This window comes from Euprymna scolopes, chromosome 11 (assembly GCF_053919585.1).
Source record: "Euprymna scolopes isolate OS-2025 chromosome 11, ASM5391958v1, whole genome shotgun sequence".
NCBI classification, from domain to species: Eukaryota; Metazoa; Mollusca; class Cephalopoda; order Sepiida; family Sepiolidae; genus Euprymna; species Euprymna scolopes.
Window position 1 is genome coordinate 37590683 of NC_136492.1, and position 23724 is coordinate 37614406.

General features: G+C 34.8%; 1 protein-coding gene across 2 annotated transcripts in view; it reads right to left on the reverse strand.

Moving 5' to 3' along the window:
- Positions 1-16385: 16385 nt before the first annotated feature.
- Positions 16386-23724, reverse strand: part of LOC145287836 (galactoside alpha-(1,2)-fucosyltransferase 1-like) — a 308705-nt gene continuing 301366 nt past the window's right edge. For both annotated transcript variants that reach the window (XM_080135707.1, XM_080135706.1), the window contains exon 3: positions 16386-17792. In XM_080135707.1, the coding sequence (XP_079991833.1) occupies positions 17150-17792 (643 nt within the window). In that variant the 3' untranslated portion in view covers positions 16386-17149. The remainder of the gene's footprint in view (positions 17793-23724) is intronic.

Sequence of the window (23724 nt, forward strand, 5' to 3'; positions counted from 1 at the left end):
TTGTGACACCGTATCCGTCAACGAACACCCAGAATAACTAGACGATCCACGGAGAACAGGCCTTGAGGACCGAGCATCCGAGAAGAATCCCCAACGCCTTAACGAAGAACTCACTGGGTGACGCGACGTACTAACAGTTGGCAGACTTGGTTGCCCAGTCGACATATCATAACTGTACCGACCAGGGTGGAGATCATAACTGGGCAGCGATCAGAGGTTCAAGGTTGTGTAAGACCACGTTTCAAGGTCACACCACACATTCCCCCTACTTACACACAGCATCAAAATACACATACACCTGAAATGAGTACTCCACCCAAAGACAATTATATAACCACCCACATAGTGGTTGTAAAGTCATTGGCCAAAGAAATTATGTAAGACTCTGTACATATAATATGCCTTTGTCCAATTTCTGCTTGGATTTAAAAAAACAAAAAAAAAACAAAAAAAAACAGAACATTTTACAAGAAAGACACTTTTCTTCTTCAGGAAACCCAGCAATATCTGTACTATTTCTTTTCTTCTGTCGACTTTCCGCCTAAGCAGGGGGTGATGTAGAAGTCACAGAGAACTATTTTCTTTGGTGAATCAATGCCCCTCTCTGAGTTCTCCAGCCACAGGCTGACCTATCATCTTACAGGACGCATTGATTCATCTGCTCCCTAAAGTCTTGAGGGAATGTCAATAAGTCAGAACTGGACCTCCAGCCTAGCAACACCTATCCTTTTTCTCCCCTATCCACCGGACATCTCGCTATAGCATTGACGGTCTCGATTTGAGACAACTGCTATCCAGCTGGAGACGACATGGTACTGACTGACCGACGATGACCTTAAAAGAACTTTCTTTTCCTTCTTCCCTTTTAGCAGTCTGACCTGCCAGTTCCTGTTACAAATAAAATATTCTTCATTGTTATTGTTTAAAAAGAAGTTTGTGTTTCCTTTCTACCGTGTTCTTTACAAGTTCTTTACATTAGGAAGGTAAAACCAATTACCTTTCCTAAATCGGGTACAAAATGCTCAGTCACATGTTAATGTACTTGGACGAATTAATTCGACCTTGAAAGCGAACTATAGGCCCTGGATCATTAGTACTAATAACACCTTATACCAAAACTGAACATCCATCACCTTGCAGTGTTGAAACTGTGCACCTAGGATTAAATTCTTTGTCCTTCCTCTGACGGCCATACTGCCTACCATCACTGCCTAGACTATTGAACTCACTTTTGTTGCTAAAAATCACTTTTGACCAATATGAAGAGTCATGATCTGATGAAGTTAAGACAGTGCTTTCTGTTTGTTACAGAAACCATTGGCTTTTCTCTTGCAACACAGCTTCACAAATTAAATTCCTTCAATTTGTTCTTAACTTAAGAGAGCACTTTTTAACAAGATTACACTGTTGTTGGATTTGGGGAGCCATTTCAAATCTGTTTCTGAGGCTGCGGATCTGGGTAACATTGTCTTCTCTGTAAGAAGTATCTCTAGGACAACCAGATTTAAGGGTATCATGACACTGTCTGCATTTTGGTGCTTTTGCACAGTCATTCCTGACGTTTTCTCATCACATTTCAATCTGCAGCCGATTTCTCGATTGGATAAATCAGAAAGGTGGAGATTAATGAGCTCCTGACGATCACTAAGAGAAAGTCGAGATATGTGGATTAAATGATACATTGTATAACCTGGAACAACAACAATTACGATAAGAGATACTTTGTTGCCTAAAAGGTGGATATTTTAAGCTGGTTTTAAGCTCATTTGTAGCTGTGGAGTTTATTTTTGCCTTCTCAATTTCAAGTTATTTTTTTTTAATTTACATGAACACTAGGATACTTCAATTAAAAGTCAAATATGAACAGTTAAAATTATAGAGGAATGAAAGGCGAATGAGGTATAGGTTGTTTAAACAGTTATATTCAATTTAGCTTAAATTTGCAGTTCAGACTTTATTTTTAGCGCCACAATATATATATATATATATATATATATATATATATATATATATATATATATATATATACATTTGTACCACCAAAATATACATATATATACATTTGTACCACCAAAAATATACATATATATACATTTGTACCACCAAAAATATACATATATATACATTTGTACCACCAAAAATATACATATATATACATTTGTACCACCAAAAATATTAAACAGTTTGAAAGGGAGATAACTAAATCTTTTAAAACTGTCGGTACTTTCTCCTTATTTACTTATTAGCTGTTCATCCCAGCTTTGCTCGGCCCCTATGTACTGGTTATAATTTTAAGTGTATATATATATATACTAATTTTAAGTGTATATATATATATATATACTAAAAAGTTTGACTCATGTCCAGGTAACCTACATCTGAAATTTCAAGTGTTTAGACCCAAAATTGGTAGAGGAGTTTGGTAGAGTCTGCAAAGATTAACTCTTTCAACTTTGACCTCTTGGCAGCTAAATTTTCGCCCAAAAACTGATTAAAAAACTTGCTGTATGTCTGAATACCCTTTATGTAAAATTTCAAATGTTTAGACCTAAAATTGGCTAAATAGTTTGCTAGAGACTGAAAAGGTCAAATCTTTTGAACTTTCACCCCTTGGCAGCTAAATTTTCGGCCAAAAACCGATTAAAAGCTTGCCCTATATCTGAATACATTTTATGTAAAATTTCAAATGTTTAGACTAAAAATTGACTGATTAATTTAGTAGAGACCACAGAGGTCAAATTTTTTTAAACTTTGACCCAAATTTTGACTCCTTAATATTTATTGTTATGGCCTCAGATCAAATCTAAAATTTCAAGTGTTTAGACCCAAAATTGGCGGAGGAGTTTGGTAGAGTTTTCAAAGGTTGAGTTTTTCAAATCGTTGAACTTTGACCTCTTGACAGCCAAATTTCTGGCCGAAAACTGATTAAAAAGATTCTTCCAAATCTCAATACCCCTTATGTCAAATCTCAAGTCTGTAGACTGAAAATTAACAGAGTAGTTTGGCAGGGAAATGTATACACACGCACACAAGTTCACTTTTATAGATAAACTAGGGAGGGGTACCCGGCGTTGCCCGAGTGTTTTTCAGGGTATGTGAAAAAAACCCAAAAATGTGAAAAAAAACAGGTGCCCGTGAAAAAAAAAACGAAGCCTTCACGACGCGCAGTTGGAAAATAGTAAAGTGTTAAAAAAAAAACAGGTGCGCATTTTTGATTGACGTGACGCCGATAGGTATTCAGCAGTCAGCATTTTGTGCGGGACAGTTTTGAATGAGGTGAATAAATTGGTTTGTTTGTTTTTAAAAACCCGCTCCCTGTTTATTAGGAGGAGCGAAATGAAAGCTACAGTCTGATATGACGAAGTCAAACAACTGGCTTTCCGCCTGTTGTATTTATTTGCTCCCCCACCGAGCAAATTAGGCACAAGGCCAATTTTTAATGTGAGGAGTCCAGGGAGGGGGAAGGGAAAATGGGGACCAGCTCCCGAGAGGAGGGAAATGGGAGCTGGTTAAGGGTCAAGCATGTGGGGTTGCCCCCACATCTGGTCTTTGCTAGTCATAGCTAGTCCTAGCTAGTCATAGCTTGCAGTATCTGTCGGAACAGATACTACACTTTGATCATGTCACCCGGGCCCCGGAGGGCGCGCGGGCAAGTGGCTTTCAGCCTGTTGTATTTATTTGCTCCCCCACCGAGCAAATTAGGCACAAGGCCAATTTTTAATGTGAGGAGTCCAGGGAGGGGGAAGGGAAAATGGGGACCAGCTCCCGAGACGAGGGAAATGGGAGCTGGTTAAAGGTCAAGCATGTGGGGTTGCCCCCACATCTGATCTTTGCTAGTCATAGCTAGTCCTAGCTAGTCATAGCCTGCAGCATCTGTCGGAACAGATACTACACTTTGATCATGTCACCCGGGCCCCGGAGGGCGCGCGGGCAAGTGGCTTTCCGCCTGTTGTATTTATTTGCTCCCCCACCGAGCAAATTAGGCACAAGGCCAATTTTTAATGTGAGGAGTCAAGGGAAGGGGAAGGGAAAATGGGGACCAGCTCCCGAGAGGAGGGAAATGGGAGCTGGTTAAAGGTCAAGCATGTGGGGTTGCCCCCACATCTGGTCTTTGCTAGTCATAGCTAGTCCTAGCTAGTCATAGCTTGCAGCATCTGCCGGAACAGATACTACACTTTGATCATGTCACCCGGGCCCCGGAGGGTGCGCGGGCAAGTGGCTTTCCGCCTGTTGTATTTATTTGCTCCCCCACCGAGCAAATTAGGCACAAGGCCAATTTTTAATGTGAGGAGTCAAGGGAGGGGGAAGGGAAAAAGGGGACCAGCTCCCGAGAGGAGGGAAATGGGAGCTGGTTAAAGGTCAAGCATGTGGGGTTGCCCCCACATCTGGTCTTTGCTAGTCATAGCTAGTCCTAGCTAGTCATAGCTTGCAGCATCTGCCGGAACAGATACTACACTTTGATCATGTCACCCGGGCCCCGGAGGGCGCGCGGGCAAGCGGCTTTCCGCCTGTTGTATTTATTTGCTCCCCCACCGAGCAAATTAGGCACAAGGCCAATTTTTAATGTGAGGAGTCAAGGGAAGGGGAAGGGAAAATGGGGACCAGCTCCCGAGAGGAGGGAAATGGGAGCTGGTTAAAGGTCAAGCATGTGGGGTTGCCCCCACATCTGGTCTTTGCTAGTCATAGCTAGTCCTAGCTAGTCATAGCTTGCAGCATCTGCCGGACAGATACTACACTTTGATCATGTCACCCGGGCCCCGGAGGGCGCGCGGGCAAGCGGCTTTCCGCCTGTTGTATTTATTTGCTCCCCCACCGAGCAAATTAGGCACAAGGCCAATTTTTAATGTGAGGAGTCAAGGGAAGGGGAAGGGAAAATGGGGACCAGCTCCCGAGAGGAGGGAAATGGGAGCTGGTTAAAGGTCAAGCATGTGGGGTTGCCCCCACATCTGGTCTTTGCTAGTCATAGCTAGTCCTAGCTAGTCATAGCTTGCAGCATCTGCCGGAACAGATACTACACTTTGATCATGTCACCCGGGCCCCGGAGGGCGCGCGGGCAAATGGCTTTCAGCCTGTTGTATTTATTTGCTCCCCCACCGAGCAAATTAGGCACAAGGCCGATTTTTAATGTGAGGAGTCCAGGGAGGGGGAAGGGAAAATGGGGACCAGCTCCCGAGAGGAGGGAAATAGGAGCTGGTTAAAGGTCAAGCATGTGGGGTTGCCCCCACATCTGGTCTTTGCTAGTCATAGCTAGTCCTAGCTAGTCATAGCTTGCAGCATCTGTCGGAACAGATACTACACTTTGATCATGTCACCCGGGCCCCGGAGGGCGCGCGGGCAAGTGGCTTTCAGCCTGTTGTATTTATTTGCTCCCCCACCGAGCAAATTAGGCACAAGGCCAATTTTTAATGTGAGGAGTCCAGGGAGGGGGAAGGGAAAATGGGGACCAGCTCCCGAGAGGAGGGAAATGGGAGCCGGTTAAGGGTCAAGCATGTGGGGTTGCCCCCACATCTGGTCTTTGCTAGTCATAGCTAGTCCTAGCTAGTCATAGCTTGCAGCATCTGCCGGAACAGATACTACACTTTGATCATGTCACCCGGGCCCCGGAGGGCGCGCGGGCAAGCGGCTTTCCGCCTGTTGTATTTATTTGCTCCCCCACCGAGCAAATTAGGCACAAGGCCAATTTTTAATGTGAGGAGTCAAGGGAAGGGGAAGGGAAAATGGGGACCAGCTCCCGAGAGGAGGGAAATGGGAGCTGGTTAAAGGTCAAGCATGTGGGGTTGCCCCCACATCTGGTCTTTGCTAGTCATAGCTAGTCCTAGCTAGTCATAGCTTGCAGCATCTGCCGGAACAGATACTACACTTTGATCATGTCACCCGGGCCCCGGAGGGCGCGCGGGCAAGCGGCTTTCCGCCTGTTGTATTTATTTGCTCCCCCACCGAGCAAATTAGGCACAAGGCCAATTTTTAATGTGAGGAGTCAAGGGAAGGGGAAGGGAAAATGGGGACCAGCTCCCGAGAGGAGGGAAATGGGAGCTGGTTAAAGGTCAAGCATGTGGGGTTGCCCCCACATCTGGTCTTTGCTAGTCATAGCTAGTCCTAGCTAGTCATAGCTTGCAGCATCTGCCGGAACAGATACTACACTTTGATCATGTCACCCGGGCCCCGGAGGGCGCGCGGGCAAATGGCTTTCAGCCTGTTGTATTTATTTGCTCCCCCACCGAGCAAATTAGGCACAAGGCCGATTTTTAATGTGAGGAGTCCAGGGAGGGGGAAGGGAAAATGGGGACCAGCTCCCGAGAGGAGGGAAATAGGAGCTGGTTAAAGGTCAAGCATGTGGGGTTGCCCCCACATCTGGTCTTTGCTAGTCATAGCTAGTCCTAGCTAGTCATAGCTTGCAGCATCTGTCGGAACAGATACTACACTTTGATCATGTCACCCGGGCCCCGGAGGGCGCGCGGGCAAGTGGCTTTCAGCCTGTTGTATTTATTTGCTCCCCCACCGAGCAAATTAGGCACAAGGCCAATTTTTAATGTGAGGAGTCCAGGGAGGGGGGAAGGGAAAATGGGGACCAGCTCCCGAGAGGAGGGAAATGGGAGCTGGTTAAAGGTCAAGCATGTGGGGTTGCCCCCACATCTGGTCTTTGCTAGTCATAGCTAGTCCTAGCTAGTCATAGCTTGCAGCATCTGTCGGAACAGATACTACACTTTGATCATGTCACCCGGGCCCCGGAGGGCGCGCGGGCAAGTGGCTTTCAGCCTGTTGTATTTATTTGCTCCCCCACCGAGCAAATTAGGCACAAGGCCAATTTTTAATGTGAGGAGTCCAGGGAGGGGGAAGGGAAAATGGGGACCAGCTCCCGAGAGGAGGGAAATGGGAGCTGGTTAAAGGTCAAGCATGTGGGGTTGCCCCCACATCTGGTCTTTGCTAGTCATAGCTAGTCCTAGCTAGTCATAGCTTGCAGTATCTGTCGGGACAGATACTACACTTTGATCATGTCACCCGAGCCCCGGAGGGCGCGCGGGCAAGTGGCTTTCAGCCTGTTGTATTTATTTGCTCCCCCACCGAGCAAATTAGGCACAAGGCCAATTTTTAATGTGAGGAGTCAAGGGAAGGGGAAGGGAAAATGGGGACCAGCTCCCGAGAGGAGGGAAATGGGAGCTGGTTAAAGGTCAAGCATGTGGGGTTGCCCCCACATCTGGTCTTTGCTAGTCATAGCTAGTCCTAGCTAGTCATAGCTTGCAGCATCTGCCGGAACAGATACTACACTTTGATCATGTCACCCGGGCCCCGGAGGGCGCGCAGGCAAGCGGCTTTCAGCCTGTGATTAGAGTCGAGTTTTGCTTTTTTTTATACCGAAAACCGAATGTAACGCGTGCCGATGCGGGAAATGTCGAATAATTAACGTTTGAAAGTCAATAAAATTAAATAGACGGGCGAGCTCCGTGGGTAACTCTGAGATATTACAATTTATAGATGATATAAAAAGTTTTAAGAAGTTGTGAACCGAGCAAGCGCTTCTCTAAAAGAAGCCTTTTGTGGACATCAAGGAAAAGCGTACATACATACATACATTTTCGCTTTTATATGTATATATAGGAATATATAGGAATAAAATAAGGTAATGACGTTACTCAAAAGGATAAAATAGTTGAATGCTCGTATTCATTAACCCATCTTTGATTCATTTATTTACTTATTTTTTATTTCTTATATATATATATATATATATATATAGTAAGTTATAAAATGTATATGGCGATTAAGCTGCACTGAATATTCCGCATTTCATCCACTCTAGGATTCTTCAGGCATAAGCCTGAAGAATCCTACACGGAATATTCAGTGTAGCTTAATCGCCGTATAAATTTTATAACTTACTAACTAGCTCTACCTACGTATTGAGCACATTTGAAGTAAATACTTAAAGTTTACGCATAAATCTATACTTTCGTATATTAATTTTATGTGAGTAAATTAAGTAGTTATATATATATATATATATATATATATATATATATATATATATATATATATGAAATATTGTATTTCTTTATAACATTTAATGTTGATACATGATACATACATATATATATGTATGTATGTATGTACATACATATATATGCATGTATGTATACATATACATACATGCATATATATATATGTATGTATGTATACATACATATATATGTATGTATGTATACATATATACATACATACATATATATGCATTTATGTATACATATACATGCATGTATGTATGTATATTTCATGTACCAACATTAAATGTTATAAAGAAATACAATATTTCATGAATCAGTTCTCAGTATTTACTTCAACATTAGAGCCAGGTAGTAAGTTAAAAGGGAGATAAAAACAACCCGACTGATCACTTTAGAAGGAAAATTTTGTCCAAAACATGTCGAACGTAAAGAAACTTGTCACATAACACTCAGTCATGATCACACCAGCATCACCTTGACCAACCTTTTTATGTACCAGAAGAATTTGTAGCGGTAGTCTTTGCTCTTCAGTAGACGTGTCTGTTTTAGCATGAGTCTACAAGCCCATTTGTGCTCTTTGAAATCACATAAGCCAACTGTCACAACTGTCTATATTTTACATAATTTGGAGATTTTTCCAAATTATTGAAGCTGCAGTTTAATAGAGTGGCTACATTGCCTATTCTGTAACTCAGAGCTTTCAGCATCTGAGGCTCTACCGTTGCCACCCTTGGATTGTGCACCTACCATTATCTCCTTAGGAGAGGTTTATCAGAGTATCAGTTTTTCCATGTTCATCTCTGTTGCACAGGGCCTACTGTTAACCAGGTTGAAGCAGCTTATAATCCAGAGAGGGGTAATATATATATTACAAATATTAATTAGGGAAAGCCATCATAAAATTTTAAAGCTTTATACACTAATCCATATATAGAGAAAAAATTTTAAAATGAATAAAATATGTAATAAATGAAATTAAAGTAAATAAACGAAAAATGGATGAACTGACAATACTGTCGGGCTCCTAAGAAACATCACATCCTTATTTTATTACTTATTTAATAAAACTAACAGTCATACATATCCACTCTTTTCGAATGAAAACAAATGCATAAATAATATAAATAATAATATAAGCAAATAAAATAATACCCATGTAATATCAATAATAATATATTAATTTTTAAGTATAACTATATGAGGTATTTTAACTAGCATAACATTTATAAGAAATTGAAAAATCTTTATGTATTATGCTGAATTAACATTTTCTGTGATTCTTAACCCGATAGCGGCAACCATCTTTAACATTTCTTCCATGGATTGAATTTTATTTTGTTTCTTTAGGAAAATTTCTCCTGAAAGATTTTCTGTGATCTCAAATATTCTTAATAAAATATTAAAAAGTAAGTCTTATATTTACTGATATTTTATGTGAAAGGTTTATTTAAAAAAAATAGGTAATTGTGAAGATTAAGACTTCAAACATTGTCTTCTATTGTTTGTTTATGTTAATCCTCTCTTTCACTATCCTGGTTTTCTGCATTGCTTATTAACTATCCATATATTACTAAGAAAAAAATGCTTCAAGCAAACTACTACTTTTACTGATGACAAGCTCAATATTTAGCATTAATTAGAGCCTATATATATATATATGTATATATTTATATATATATATATATATATCAGAAAAAGATTATTCCAAAGGGTTAATATATTTAAAATATATTAGCCAATGGAAGTGTACATATATCAATAAGAATTTAAGCCATGTAAATTGACTCAAATATTAAGCAACATGATTAACATTTCGGTAATAGAGCATATATATATATATACATACTGGCAAAAACCAAAAACAAGAAGGACTAACTTCCTATTTGTATTTTTCAGATATTACAATTGTTTCGAAATCGACCAGACAATTTTAAATTTTATGTTATTTAGATATTCTCATAGTAAACGTCTCATCAGATATGTGTGGAAAAAAAATACAAAGTTTGTACGTATCTTGTCACATTTTCATTCTGTTATAACTACATCGGGCAGTAAGTTGGATTTTTTGGTCCATGTTTAGGGGAAGTCGGGGTAAGTTGAGCATAGGGGTAAGTTGAGCCACCCCCTTTTAACCACAATTGACTAAGCCAATCCAAGTTTGTATGCAATCTATAAACAACTGATCACGTGACTTTAACCTCCACCATTTTGTTTTGCTGAACCAATTTCGGAGGTTGATACAGTAAAAGAAAATCAGATTTCGTGCCAAAAAAGTAAAATAAAGCGTTACAGAGGTGATTGCATGTTTCTTGTGTGTAGTAATAGTTTGATTAGATATAATATGTGGTAGTTGTTTGTTCAATTACTTGCCTTCATACCTGTAAAAGATTTTTACATTCACCACACATGAGATGCATGCATTTGAACAGACAATTCAATGAGGTCAGACTGGGGTAAGTTGAGCCAATGCTAATGGGGTAAGTTGTGCCACTGGCTCAACTTGCCCCATATGTCTTTTTACACGTTTTCAAGAAACAGATGAATATGCAACCACATCAGTAGGCCTGTTATAGAGTGAATTCAAAATGCATGTTGTATAAGTTACATGCTCTACTTGTATAAGAATTAGATCTATGGGTTACCTGGTAAATGTTTAAGATGTGTAAGCTGTGCTTGGATAGGAATTTGCATGCTGTACAGGCGCTTTGTTATTCTAATAATAATAAATATTTTTATTATTACTATTATCATTATTATTTTTAACATTATTATTATTATCATTGTAGAATCAAGAATGCACTTACCTCCCCTCTCCACCATTATGGACTAGCCTACAATTAGTCAGGCATGGTGGTTTATTCCATTTGGAGGCGCCTGATTGGCTAAACATGCCAGGAGAGGCAGGTGCCTCTCTACAGATGCCAGCTATTCTGGCATTCATTGTTCAATGTTCCAAACTTATGCCAGGAACTCCACTGAATCAACTAGTTCACTCTAGTAATATTCTACATCATTATCGGATTTATTGTTTTAACTTCATTTTTCTTTTTTGTGTGTTTCACAGAAAAAAAGCCCACCAGACATGCGCCACTACGTGCGAAAGACAAATCGTGGACAAACTCCTACATACGTTATGGAACGGGCTGCTGCCACTGTTACTGGAGGTCAGAGTGTAAGGAGTGCTGCAAAGGACTTTAACATTGATCGAATGACACTGAAGCGGTAATTGGACAAACAAGACAGTCAACTAGCAGGGACTGCTTACACACCTGTTCCTTACAGCAATTAGTTTTTAGTCCTGAAATGGAAAGGGATTTGTCTGACCACGTGAAACAATTGTCAGACATGTTTCATGGTTTGTCATTGAGAAGATGTCGCACACTGGCATATGAGTTTGCTAAAAAAAACTGTCTCAATCTGCCACCAAGTTGGGATCGTGAGAAAAAAACCAGGACATGATTGGTGGTTAGGCTTCAAGAAGCGCCGGAACCTGGCAATTAGAGTGACAGAAGCAACATCTTTTAGGCGTGCCACAGCCTTCAACCACCCAGTTGTTGATAAATTTTTCAACAACTTGAGTCAGATAATGGACACGTACAAGTTCTCACCAAATGACATTTACAACACTGATGAGACTGGGTGCACCACCGTTCAAAACCCTGGAGCTGTTGTCACAGAAAAAGGAAAGAAACAAGTTGGTTCAATCACCTCTGCTGAACGCGAGGAATTAGTAACGGTGGTGTACACTGTGAGTGCAATTGGATCAGTCGTGCCTTCTCTGTTCATCTTTCCCAGAGTCCACTACAGAGATCACTTCATCAGAGCTGGACCAACACAGTGCATAGGGAAGGCAACACGAAGTGGCTGGATGAATGAAGAGGTGTTTGTGGAATATTTAAATCACATCATCAAGCACACCAGATGCTCACCAGGAAAGAAAATCCTCTTAATCCTCGACAACCATGACACACACATTTCTTTGAATGTTGTGAACACAGCAAGATCTCATGGCGTTGTCTTACTGACCATTCCACCACACACTTCCCATCGTCTCCAGCCGCTCGACCGGTCAGTGTATGGACCCTTCAAAACAGCGTACAACAGAGCCATGGATGGGTGGCTACAATCCAATCCAGGGAAAACAGTAACAATATATGAAATCCCAGCTCTAGTGAACCAAGCCCAGATGATTGCCATGACACCATTGAACATTGCTGCTGGATTCCAAGCCTCGGGCATTCATCCATTTAACCAGGACATCTTTAGTGAAATTGACTTTTCCCCTTCTCTTCCAACTGACCGTGAGCAAAATGTGGCTGCAGAAAGCCTTGAGGCAAATTCTACCGTGGAAGATACAGAACCATCAGGTGAGGTTCCTGGAGCAGTCTTGCCCGTGCACAGTGATGATGTCCGACCACAAAAACAGCAAGAAGATGATCTTATGCAACCATCTGCATCTGGGTCTTGTGTTTCATCTAGCTCACATGATGTCATGCATCGTCCATACATTTCACCATCTGTAATTCAGCCATTTCCGAAAGCAGCACCAAGAAAGGCAAGAAGAGGTGGTCACAAAAAGGACAGCTCAAAGATTTTGACTGACAGCCCTGAACGACAGAAGCTGATAGCCCTTTCTGAAAATAGAAAGAGGAGCCTATTAACAAAAACAAAGCAGTGTTTGTTCAATACTGGTGGGAAAAAGTCATGTCCCCCGAGATCTAAAACCCCATGTTCAAGTGACACTGATGATTCAGATTTTGAATTTGATGATGTGTCATCAGATAGTGATGGTGATATTGATCTGGATAGCCCAATAATCGAAGGTGACTTTGTGGTTGTCAAATGTGCTGGCAAATCACGAACTGTGAACTATATTGCCCGGGTTGACACTCTCAACGGGGAGGACTTCGAGTTTGAAGGTGTTTTCCTTCAAAAAGTTGCTGGGAAGGTAGGAACGGACAAGCCTGTGTTTGTTCCAAACCCAAAGGACGAAGCGGGTTTCAATGCAGAAGATGTTGTTTACAAGCTGCCACAGCCAAATAGTGTTGGCAGTTCTGTCCGTTGTTCTAGCCAGCTCGTTTTCAGCTGTGACTTGTCACAGTGGCAACTTCATTAACTTACTTTCAGATATATGTTTCAAATTTTGTGCTGGTTCATTCGCTGTAATTAACATTTCTACTTCATTATTATAATTTGTTTTATAACCACAGCAACAATTTTGGGCTTGTTCTTTCTTTATTTGCAACACATTTTTGCGTGGCACAACTTACCCCTGTGTGGCACAACTTACCCCAGAGGTTGGATCAACTTGCCCCATGGTCGGGGCAAGTTGAGCCATTTGATATGCATTTTTGTAAAGCACATGGTCGGTTTAGGTGTACTAGCAGAAAACTGCAACTTGTTTCAAAATGCTCCCAAATAAAAGAATTTTATAATAATACACTCATCTTTGCAAAATAATTAGTCGTTTGGGTTCTGAAGTGCCAAAATGGAAAATTGGCTCAACTTACCCCGACTTCCCCTACTTATTATCTGATCTTCCATTGTCGGGCCATACTGAATCGTATATTATTTTAATTGGAATTTATTGAGATGAGTACTATTTATTAATTTATTTTATTGTGGACTACCACCTGATGAAGGCCAGATGAATAGTTGGGCAAAATGTTGTGAAACAACAACAACTAAAAAGATGAGGATAATAGTCTGTAATAAAATGAATTAATAAATAATCCTAATGAATTTCAATTAAATAATATTCCTTCAGGAATATTAGGCATAAATCAAAATACTGTAAAATTATCATTCTCAGCAACTACTAACTTAGCAAAAACTATAATATGTTCTAAAAGTGCACAAATAGATAAGGAAATTAATAAAGTTGGGTGAGATATTAGCTAGAATACTGAAGATGAACCACTTTGTAACTGTAGAAATGCTAATAAATGTCCCTTGGAAGGTAAATGTCTTATTTCAGACATAGTATATAAATGCAAAGTCATTAAAAATAATAGAACCAAAATATATGTAGGGTCGATGAAGTATCAGTTCAAGGACAGATTCTATAACCATATGAGATCATTTAAAATGCATAAGGTAAATACTAAAAAAAAAACATCTTTAGCTAGATGAGTAAGGCAACTTTGTACAAATACAACTGAATACTAATTGAAATGGCCTATATTAAGAAGTGCTAGAAAATACACACTAAATAAATTTAGGCATTGCAACCTTTGCACCCTTGAATCATATCATATCATCAGGAAAATTTACTAAATAAAAAACTAAAGGTGATCCAAAATTGTCTGCATAGAACTATCCCAGCTAAAACCAGACAAGGTTGTGTAGTGTAAATCGATGATTTATATATACTGAGCTTTATGAAAAAATAATTCAAGAGTGGAGGGAATATAAAGTAAGAAAAATCCTATAAAATAATAAATAATAAAATTAGTATGATGGGTACTTTTAATTTTTACAGTCAAAATTCATAAAATTAAAATTATTGTTAATTATAATCATAATAATAAATATTAATTATTATAAAGTTATCATGATAATAGTAGTAATTATTAATATTTAATGAATAAATATTGAGTGTAAATTAAAAATATATAGAAAATTATTTAATAAATACATTAAATAAGATTAACAATTCAACATGAGATTTTATGTTTCTATATAATTTTATGGCTTGATGAATGATTAACCAAATCTTTTCTTTCTAAGGTAAATAAATTCCCATTTTCTAAAGAGTCTACGATGAATAAATTCAGTAGTGACATACTAATAACTGATTGGTTCTACATAATGAAGCAATAAAAACATGGTTATTGGAATCTGATTTCCATTATTTATTTATATAACTCTCTATATATTTATTTATTTATGGTGACACACAAGATCAACTCAAATCAATATGGTACTGTCAATTTCAAGTGTGGTTTCAAAAACAATAAATTTCACTGACTATCCTCAGTCATGTTTGAAAAGTTAAGGGGTCACATTCTGGAATAAACATACTTCTTAAAAATTACTTTATTTTTATTTTTTGTCTCTTTTAAAATGATTATTTTAAATACATGGATTTTATGCAGAAAAAAACTTATAAAAACAAAAATATAAAATATAAAAAAACTTATAAAAACAAAATATAATAAAACCTAAGAAAAAATATTGATTAATAGAATCTATTAATGCCAATGACTGAAAATTGGATCACACACACTATTGAGTTCAATGTGTGAGATGTTCTATGCTTCTTTGAAACTGCAGGTATCAATAGCTGCTCCAATTATGCTTATATGAAATATATATATTAGTGTATATAAGCACCAAATATTTATGTAAGCTAACATTGAAAGAAACAAAGTTCCCATACTTCATTATGTTTCCCCTCAAATATTGAACAGTTCTCAATTCTTGATATAAATCAGAGTCATCCAAAATTCATATCACTTATTGATTTATATCCAAATTTTTAATTCCTCCTCCTCCTTATCATCATCATGGTATAGAAGATATTTTGTCAACCAATTAATCTATCTTACTTGCAAAATATGAATGCTACTTTACATGAGAGTAGCTGAGCCATTTGTTAATGTAATATATATTTATATTTACTAGCGTTATTCAAATCATACAAATCTAATGATGACTTAATTGAATAAAGTTAACTCTCAATGAATTCTGGAGATTTCCTTTTAAATTTATTTCAAGAATTAAGAAAATTATTTCTGGAAAAGTGTTTTAAAAATGCAACCATTATGAAGTACTAGACTACCTGTGACCCGTTGGGTCAGTATGTTATATTAGCTATGGAATTAATGTATGAGCGTGACACTTGTGACGTAAAGAGAATAGTTTTTTGTGACATAACAGAAAAATTTCTATGAAAGTATATTAAAATGTAAAAAGAATATAGATTTCTATGGGTCGTTCTGTTTATAATTGTTTATTTTTGAAAAAGAAAACTTACTTACGTAAATGTGCACTGAACAGATACCATAATACTTAAAGTTAAATTCAAATTTTGATATATCTTTTAATTTAAACGCGAAAAAAAACAATTGGGATGCTGAAAACGTACACTGTAAGACAATACGTTTTATTATCACGTTGATTATTTATTTGTAACGCAAATTAAAAAAAGCATATTTTCAGGGTTATTTATTTATGTTGGTAGTGTAGAAGAAAATGTATGAATGTTTTTAAGAAAGGTGTATTAAAAAATGGAGAATAAATTAAAAAAAAAGAAAGGCGGTGGCTAAATCACAGTTGTAAAATGCTCGTATGGTTGTCAATGGGTTAAAGTAGATTTATTTGTAAGAAAATTGCGTTAAAATAACTTAAATGCAATACGGAAATGAAAGATGTAAAAAAATGCAGAAAGTATTAACAATTGTTTATTTGGATAATTTAAACGCGAAAAAATTCTGCAAGAGTAGCAATTTGTGTTTATTTGTTGACGCTGTTATGGGTTCATGTTTATGTACGCATGCGCAACCAGAAGTCGTAAACCGGATGTTGGGTAACAACGCCCGTTACAAGGTCATTTGAGTTTCATAATTATATAGATTTATTTCTGTCAACATTTGAATCTAAGTTTAAAATCAATTAAGATCATGGTTGCTCAATTTCATTTTGGTAGTTGATTTTTTGTCAAAAATGTAAACTTTGTTAAAAAGCAATTAACATTTTTTGGAAAATTTTTTTATTCAATTTTCAAATCATGTTGTTAGTATTTTACCTATTTTTTTAACTTGAATATTTTCATTTGTTTTTTTTTAATATTTAATTTAATAAATATTATTATATTATTTTATAAATAAAAGTTTTAAATAATGAATATTTATTACAAACTTGGATTTTACTGAAAATTATTAAGTTTAATATTTAGTTCAGATCTTTCAAGTAAAAAGAAAGTTTTAACAGTTAAGGTTTTGAAAATTCAAGATTAAAAGTTATAAATTTTAAAAGTTTAAAAGACAGCACCCATAAAATCTAAAGCACTGATAGTCATTTCATTATGTGTCAAGCTGAAGATTTCGTAAAACTATTCATGTTCAAAGTTAAAATCAACAGGGTTTCATTTCTTTTTGTTGTAAGAAAAATATCTAACTGAAGAGAGACGGATTTATCTACCCTAGTTAAAGTGGGATCCAAGATTGAGGATAATAATCCTTTCGAACCATGGACTTTTCCAAACTACTTCCAGGCCGAGGAAAATCTTTATAATAGATGACAGTGCCGTTAGCTAGATAGCCAGCCCACCAAGAATAGGAGCCAGCAGAGATGATAGTATGATTACAAAGTGACAATGCCGCTAAATCTACAAAACCATTGTTGCTATCAGAATAAAAAATATTATCATCATCTAAGTATTTCTTGCACCAAAGTATCTCGTTACTGCACACAAAAAACATAACATCCTGGTGTCTCGTGTAAAAATAGTTCATGGCACGATAGAAATAAGGCAATGGAGCAGGCACATAACCCTGTGATTGACTGCGGACAAAATCTCCTCTTCTGACATGGATACCAACCACAATGATTTCACCCAAATAGCCATTACGGGATAAAATGTTTGCCTTGTGAATGTTAATGGCTCGTTGTAGCATCGCTTCTGCAGAATTTCTGTAACTGTCTTTGAAACGGAATTGGTGTTGTAGAAGTTCATTTTTGAGATAATCAAAATATTTAAAAGATTGTAGATAACCATAAATGAGCGTATCTTGGTGTGGAAGGTTCGTCAAGTTTGGAGTATAAATGGCAGCAGATATTTCTTCATAGCTGTAATTAGAAGATAAAATAAATGAATACAAGTTTGCAAAACCATAAAAAATAAATAAATACAAGTTTGCAAAACCATAAAAAATAAATGGATACATATTTGCAAAACTATAAAAAATAAATGGATACATATTTGCAAAACTATAAAAAATAAATGGATACATATTTGCAAAACTATAAAAAAAATAAATGGATACATATTTGCAAAACTATAAAAAAAATAAATGGATACATATTTGCAAAACTATAAAAAAATAAATGGATACATATTTGCAAAACTAAAAAAATAAATGGATACATATTTGCAAAACTATAAAAAAATAAATGGATACATATTTGCAAAACTATAAAAAATAAATGGATACATATTTGCAAAACTATAAAAAAATAAATGGATACATATTTGCAAAACTATAAAAAAATAAATGGATACATATTTGCAAAACTATAAAAAAATAAATGGATACATATTTGCAAAACTATAAAAAAATAAATGGATACATATTTGCAAAACTATAAAAAATAAATGGATACATATTTGTAAAACTATAAAAAATAAATGGATACATATTTGCAAAACTATAAAAAATAATTGAATACATATTTGCAAAACTATAAAAAAATAAATGAATACATGTTGGCAAAACTATAAAAAATAAATGGATACATATTTGCAAAACTATAAAAAATAAATGGATACATATTTGCAAAACTATAAAAAATAAATGGATACATATTTGCAAAACAATAAAAAATAAATGAATACATGTTTGCAAAACTATAAAAAATAAATGAATACATATTTGCAAAACTATAAAAAAAAATAAATGAATACATGTTTGCAAAACTATAAAAAAATAAATGAATACATATTTGCAAAACTATAAAAAATAAATGAATACATGTTTGCAAAACTATAAAAAATAAATGAATACATATTTGCAAAACTATAAAAAATAAATGAATACATATTTGCAAAACTATAAAAAATAAATGAATACATATTTGCAAAACTATAAAAAATAAATGAATACATGTTTGCAAAACTATAAAAAAATAAATGAATGCATTCTGTTTGCAGGATACATGGATACATGTTTGCAAAACTATAAAAAAAATAAATGAATAAATGTTTGCAAAACCATATCAAATAAATGAACATATGTTTGCAAAACTATAAAAAATATGTTCATTAACGGAAATGTTCTAAAAACTTGTGAACTGTTCCATAGCAAAAAAAGCTTGGGATAGAGGGTGAAAATGAAAATAGTTGAATGAATAATTCATCAGATAAGCACGGTTGAAATGCAGTTTGATTTTATGTCCGATGGTCGATATTTAACCTGCATAAAATGCAAGTCCATTGGTTTTAAATATAATATCGCATTTATATATATATGTATATACAGTGTTTCATGGTAAACAACTGATGATCCCTTAAAAAATATAAAAATTGGTATTATAGTAAATTTGAGAGTTGATGCAGTGATTGCAGTGCAGGTGATTAAATGACTTACTGACTAGATGTTTTTTTAATGAATGATAAAAAAATAATTTTTTGTGTGGTTTCAAATGTTAAAAACTTCAAAGACTATATATATATATATATATATATATATATATATATATATATTAGTCGTGGAAGTTTCTTTAAAACTTTTGAAACTATGAAAAAATGAAAATAAAAGATTTTGAAAAATAAAACAATTGTCCTTCGTTGGAACATTATTCTGTCAGTAAGTCAATTAATCTCCCATATCGCTGAATAGTTTTACTGACATGAACAAACAAATAATGTTCTTAAAGGGATCATCAGTTGTTTACCATAAAACACTGTTAATGAGAATAAAGGAAATAATATTCTGACATAATGGAGAGATGAAAGAGGAATGTATTGTGGGTATATTAATGAAGACACTAGAGACAGGATCGATTATAATATGGACTTGTTTATTTTCATGAGCTAACTACTACTTATACAAGAAATAATCAAGGGGAAGTAACTCGATACATTAAAGAGTTCCTTAGACTGTTACATCCCTTTTGTAGAGAAAAAGGTTTTATTGTGTCTTTTAAAGATGCTTACATTTATTTTTTTAATTATTATTTTGTTTATTTACTTATCATCGATTTGAATAATATAAAGTCCTTGTATTTTTGTTCTTTCAGGTCTTCGGTCAGTATCTCTGGTTGTTGGTTCGACTCAACTGTTTGCCCTGGGTTGTCTGATGAGATGTATCCATTGTTGTTATTGGACGGAGTGCTGATTTCTAGTGGGTCAGTGTGTTGCTGGCACAATGGTGTTATATCATTCCAATTAATCTCTTGAATGGGTTCATTGAAAGTGGTTCATCTCTGACTCTTGTAAGTGCCGTCGGTTGCGTCTCAGTAATCTTCCATCACTGTGCATATAGGTTTTGTGAATACTTTCAAAAGATTAGATAGGCCTACAAAACTTAATACACTTGGTTTTTATCTGTTCAAGTACTCCCTTATACTAGAAGGATGATTAAAATTGATCAGATTCTTTCTTCAAGTTCACCAGGATCAGGAACCTTAACATGCTTCAGCACTATGCAGAACACAAACCACGCTGGAACAATGGTGTTATGGAGAAATCCATTCTTACTATTCTGTATCTTCTGTACCTTAATAAACTAACGCACCGTAAAAGTTGGATTCAATTTGAAAGCATTAAATCAAAAAAGAAATGTAGGATATAACGGGCCAACTTACCAGAGTATAGCTGCGGGGGTGGGGGGTATGATGCTCTTCTAATTTCCAAATCGAACGGTTGCTTTCTAGCTATGCTAACAGATGACAGTTCTTTTATTTCTTTTTTTATAGCGGCTTCAAATAACCAAAAGTTTAAGACCAATCAGGAAAAGGTAAATTATTCTATTTTTTTTTTAATCTTTAAAGTTTATTATTATTTATATATAGACACATTTTTATTTTTAGTTTATATTTAATAAAAATATCAGAAATACAACACCACAATATTTCCCATCTCAGTATCGGAGATATTGTTAGAAGTAATGGTAGTCGTTGTTTCTGGACGAAACTACTCTTCTGCCTGATCTTGTTGTAGATTTTGAATCTTAGGAATGATCTATTGATTCTTGTTGGCCAGCTTCTTCTGTAGGCGTACTAGATAAATCGTTGGAATCATTTTCAATTGATTCTTCTATAGAATTCTCAGTAGATGAAGTTTCCTGTTCAATGACATTTGATTCAATATGTCTATTTTCAAAAGACTTAATATATACAGGCTTCAGACGATCCACTGAAACTGTATCACCCTTACTAGAATTTAGTTTTATAGTAAAGTATTTTGGATATCTTAGAAGAACTTTATAAGGACCCGTGTAAGGAGCTTCGAGTGCATGACGACGTCGGTCGACTCGTATCTACACATGTGTACAGTTTCTTAGATCAGCTAGGATAAATGACTTAGGGGGAGAGGGAATTCGGCCTTCAGATAGTAGTTTGATGTCTAAATTCTGCATTTCTTCTGCTACAATCTTAATTTTTGGATCAGAAACTTCTGAAGATTCATTATCAATCATTGGTCTTGGTGCAAGTAAGGATTTTTCAATTATTGTTACAGATGATGACTAATAATAATTATTGCTATAGATGGTGACTAATGAAAATTATTGCAACAGATGATGACTAATTATATTATTGCAACAAATGATGACTAATTATAATTATTGCTACAGATGGTGAATAATTATAATTATTGCTACAGATGGTGAATAAATATAATTATTGCTACAGATGATGAATAATTATAATTATCGCTACAGATGGTGAATAATTATAATTATTGCTACAGATGGTGAATAATTACAATTCTTGCTACAGATGATGAATAATTATAATTATTGCTACAGACGATGACTAATTATAATTATTGCTACAGATGATGAATAATTATAATCATTGCTACAGATGATGAATAATTATAATTATTGCTAAAGATGGTGAATAATTATTATTATTGCTACAGATGATGAATAATTATAATTAATGCTACAGATGGTGAATAATTATAATTATTGCTACAGATGGTGAATAATTATAATTATTGCTACAGATGGTGAATAATTATAATTATTGCTACAGATCATGAATGATTGTAATTATTGCTACTGATCATGATTAATTATAATTATTGATACAGATGGTGAATAATTATAATTATTGCTACAGATGATGAATAATTATAATTATTGCTACAGATGATGAATAATTATAATTATTGCTACAGATGATGAATAATTATAAATATTGCTACAGATGGTGAATAATTATAATTATTGCTACAGATCGTAGATAATTATAATGATTGCAACATATTATGAATGATTATAATTATTGCTACAGATGATGAATAATTATAATTATTACTACAGATGATGAATAATTATAATTATTGCTAAAGATAGTGAATAATTATAATTATTGCTACAGATAATGAATAATTATAATTATTGCTACAGATAGTGAATAATTATAATTATTGCTACAGATAATGAATGATTGTAATTATTGCTACAGATGATAAATAATTATAATTATTGCTACAGATGGTGAATAATTATAATTATTGCTACAGATGGTGAATAATTATAATTATTGCAACAGATGGTGAATAATTATATTAATGCTACAGATGGTGAATAATTATAATTATTGCTACAGGTCATGAATAATTATAATTATTGCTAAAGATGATGAATAATAATATTATTGCTACAGATGATGAATAATTATAATTATTGCTACAGATAATGAATAATTATAATTATTGCTACAGATGGTGAATAATTATAATTATTGCTACAGATGATGAATAATGATTATTATTGCTACAGATCATGAATAATTATAATTATTGCTATAGATCAAAAATAATTATAATTATTGCTACAGATGATGAATGATTATAATTATTGCTACAGATGATGAATAATTATAATTATTGCTACAGATCGTAAATAATTATAATTATTGCTACAGATGATGAATAATTATAATTATTGCTACAGATTATGAATAATTATAATTATTGCTACAGATGATGAATAATCATAATTATCGCTACAGATGGTGAATAAATATAATTATTGCTACAGATGATGAATAGTTATAATAATTGCTATGGAATGTGAATAATTATAATTATTGCTACAGATGATGAATAATTATAATTGTTGCTATAGAGGGTGAATAATTATTATTATTGCTACGGATGATGAATACTTATAATTATTGCTATGGATGGTGAATAATTATAATTATTGCTACAGATGATTAATAATAATAATTATTGCTACAGATGATGAATAATTATAATTATTGCTACAGATCATGACTAATTATAATTATTGGTACAGATCATTAATAATTATAATTATTGCTACAGATAATGAATAATTATAATTATTGCTACAGATGATGAATAATTATAATTATTTCTACAGATGATGAACAATTATATCTAATGCTACAGATGGTGAATAATCATAATTATTGCTCCAGACCATGAATAATTATAATTATTGCTACAGATGATTAATAATTATAATTATTGCAACAGATGATGAATAATTATAATTATTGCTACAGATGATAAATAATTATAATTATTGCTACAGATCATGACTAATTATAATTATTGGTACAGATCATAATTAATTATAATTATTGCTAAAGATAATGAATAAGTATAATTTTTGCTAAAGATGGTGAATGATTATTATTATTGCTACAGATGATGAACAATTATAATTAATGCTACAGATGGTGAATAATCATAATTATTGCTCCAGACCATGAATAATTATAATTATTGCTACAGATGATGAATAATTATAATTATTTCTACAGATCATAAATAATTATAATTATTGCTACTGATGAT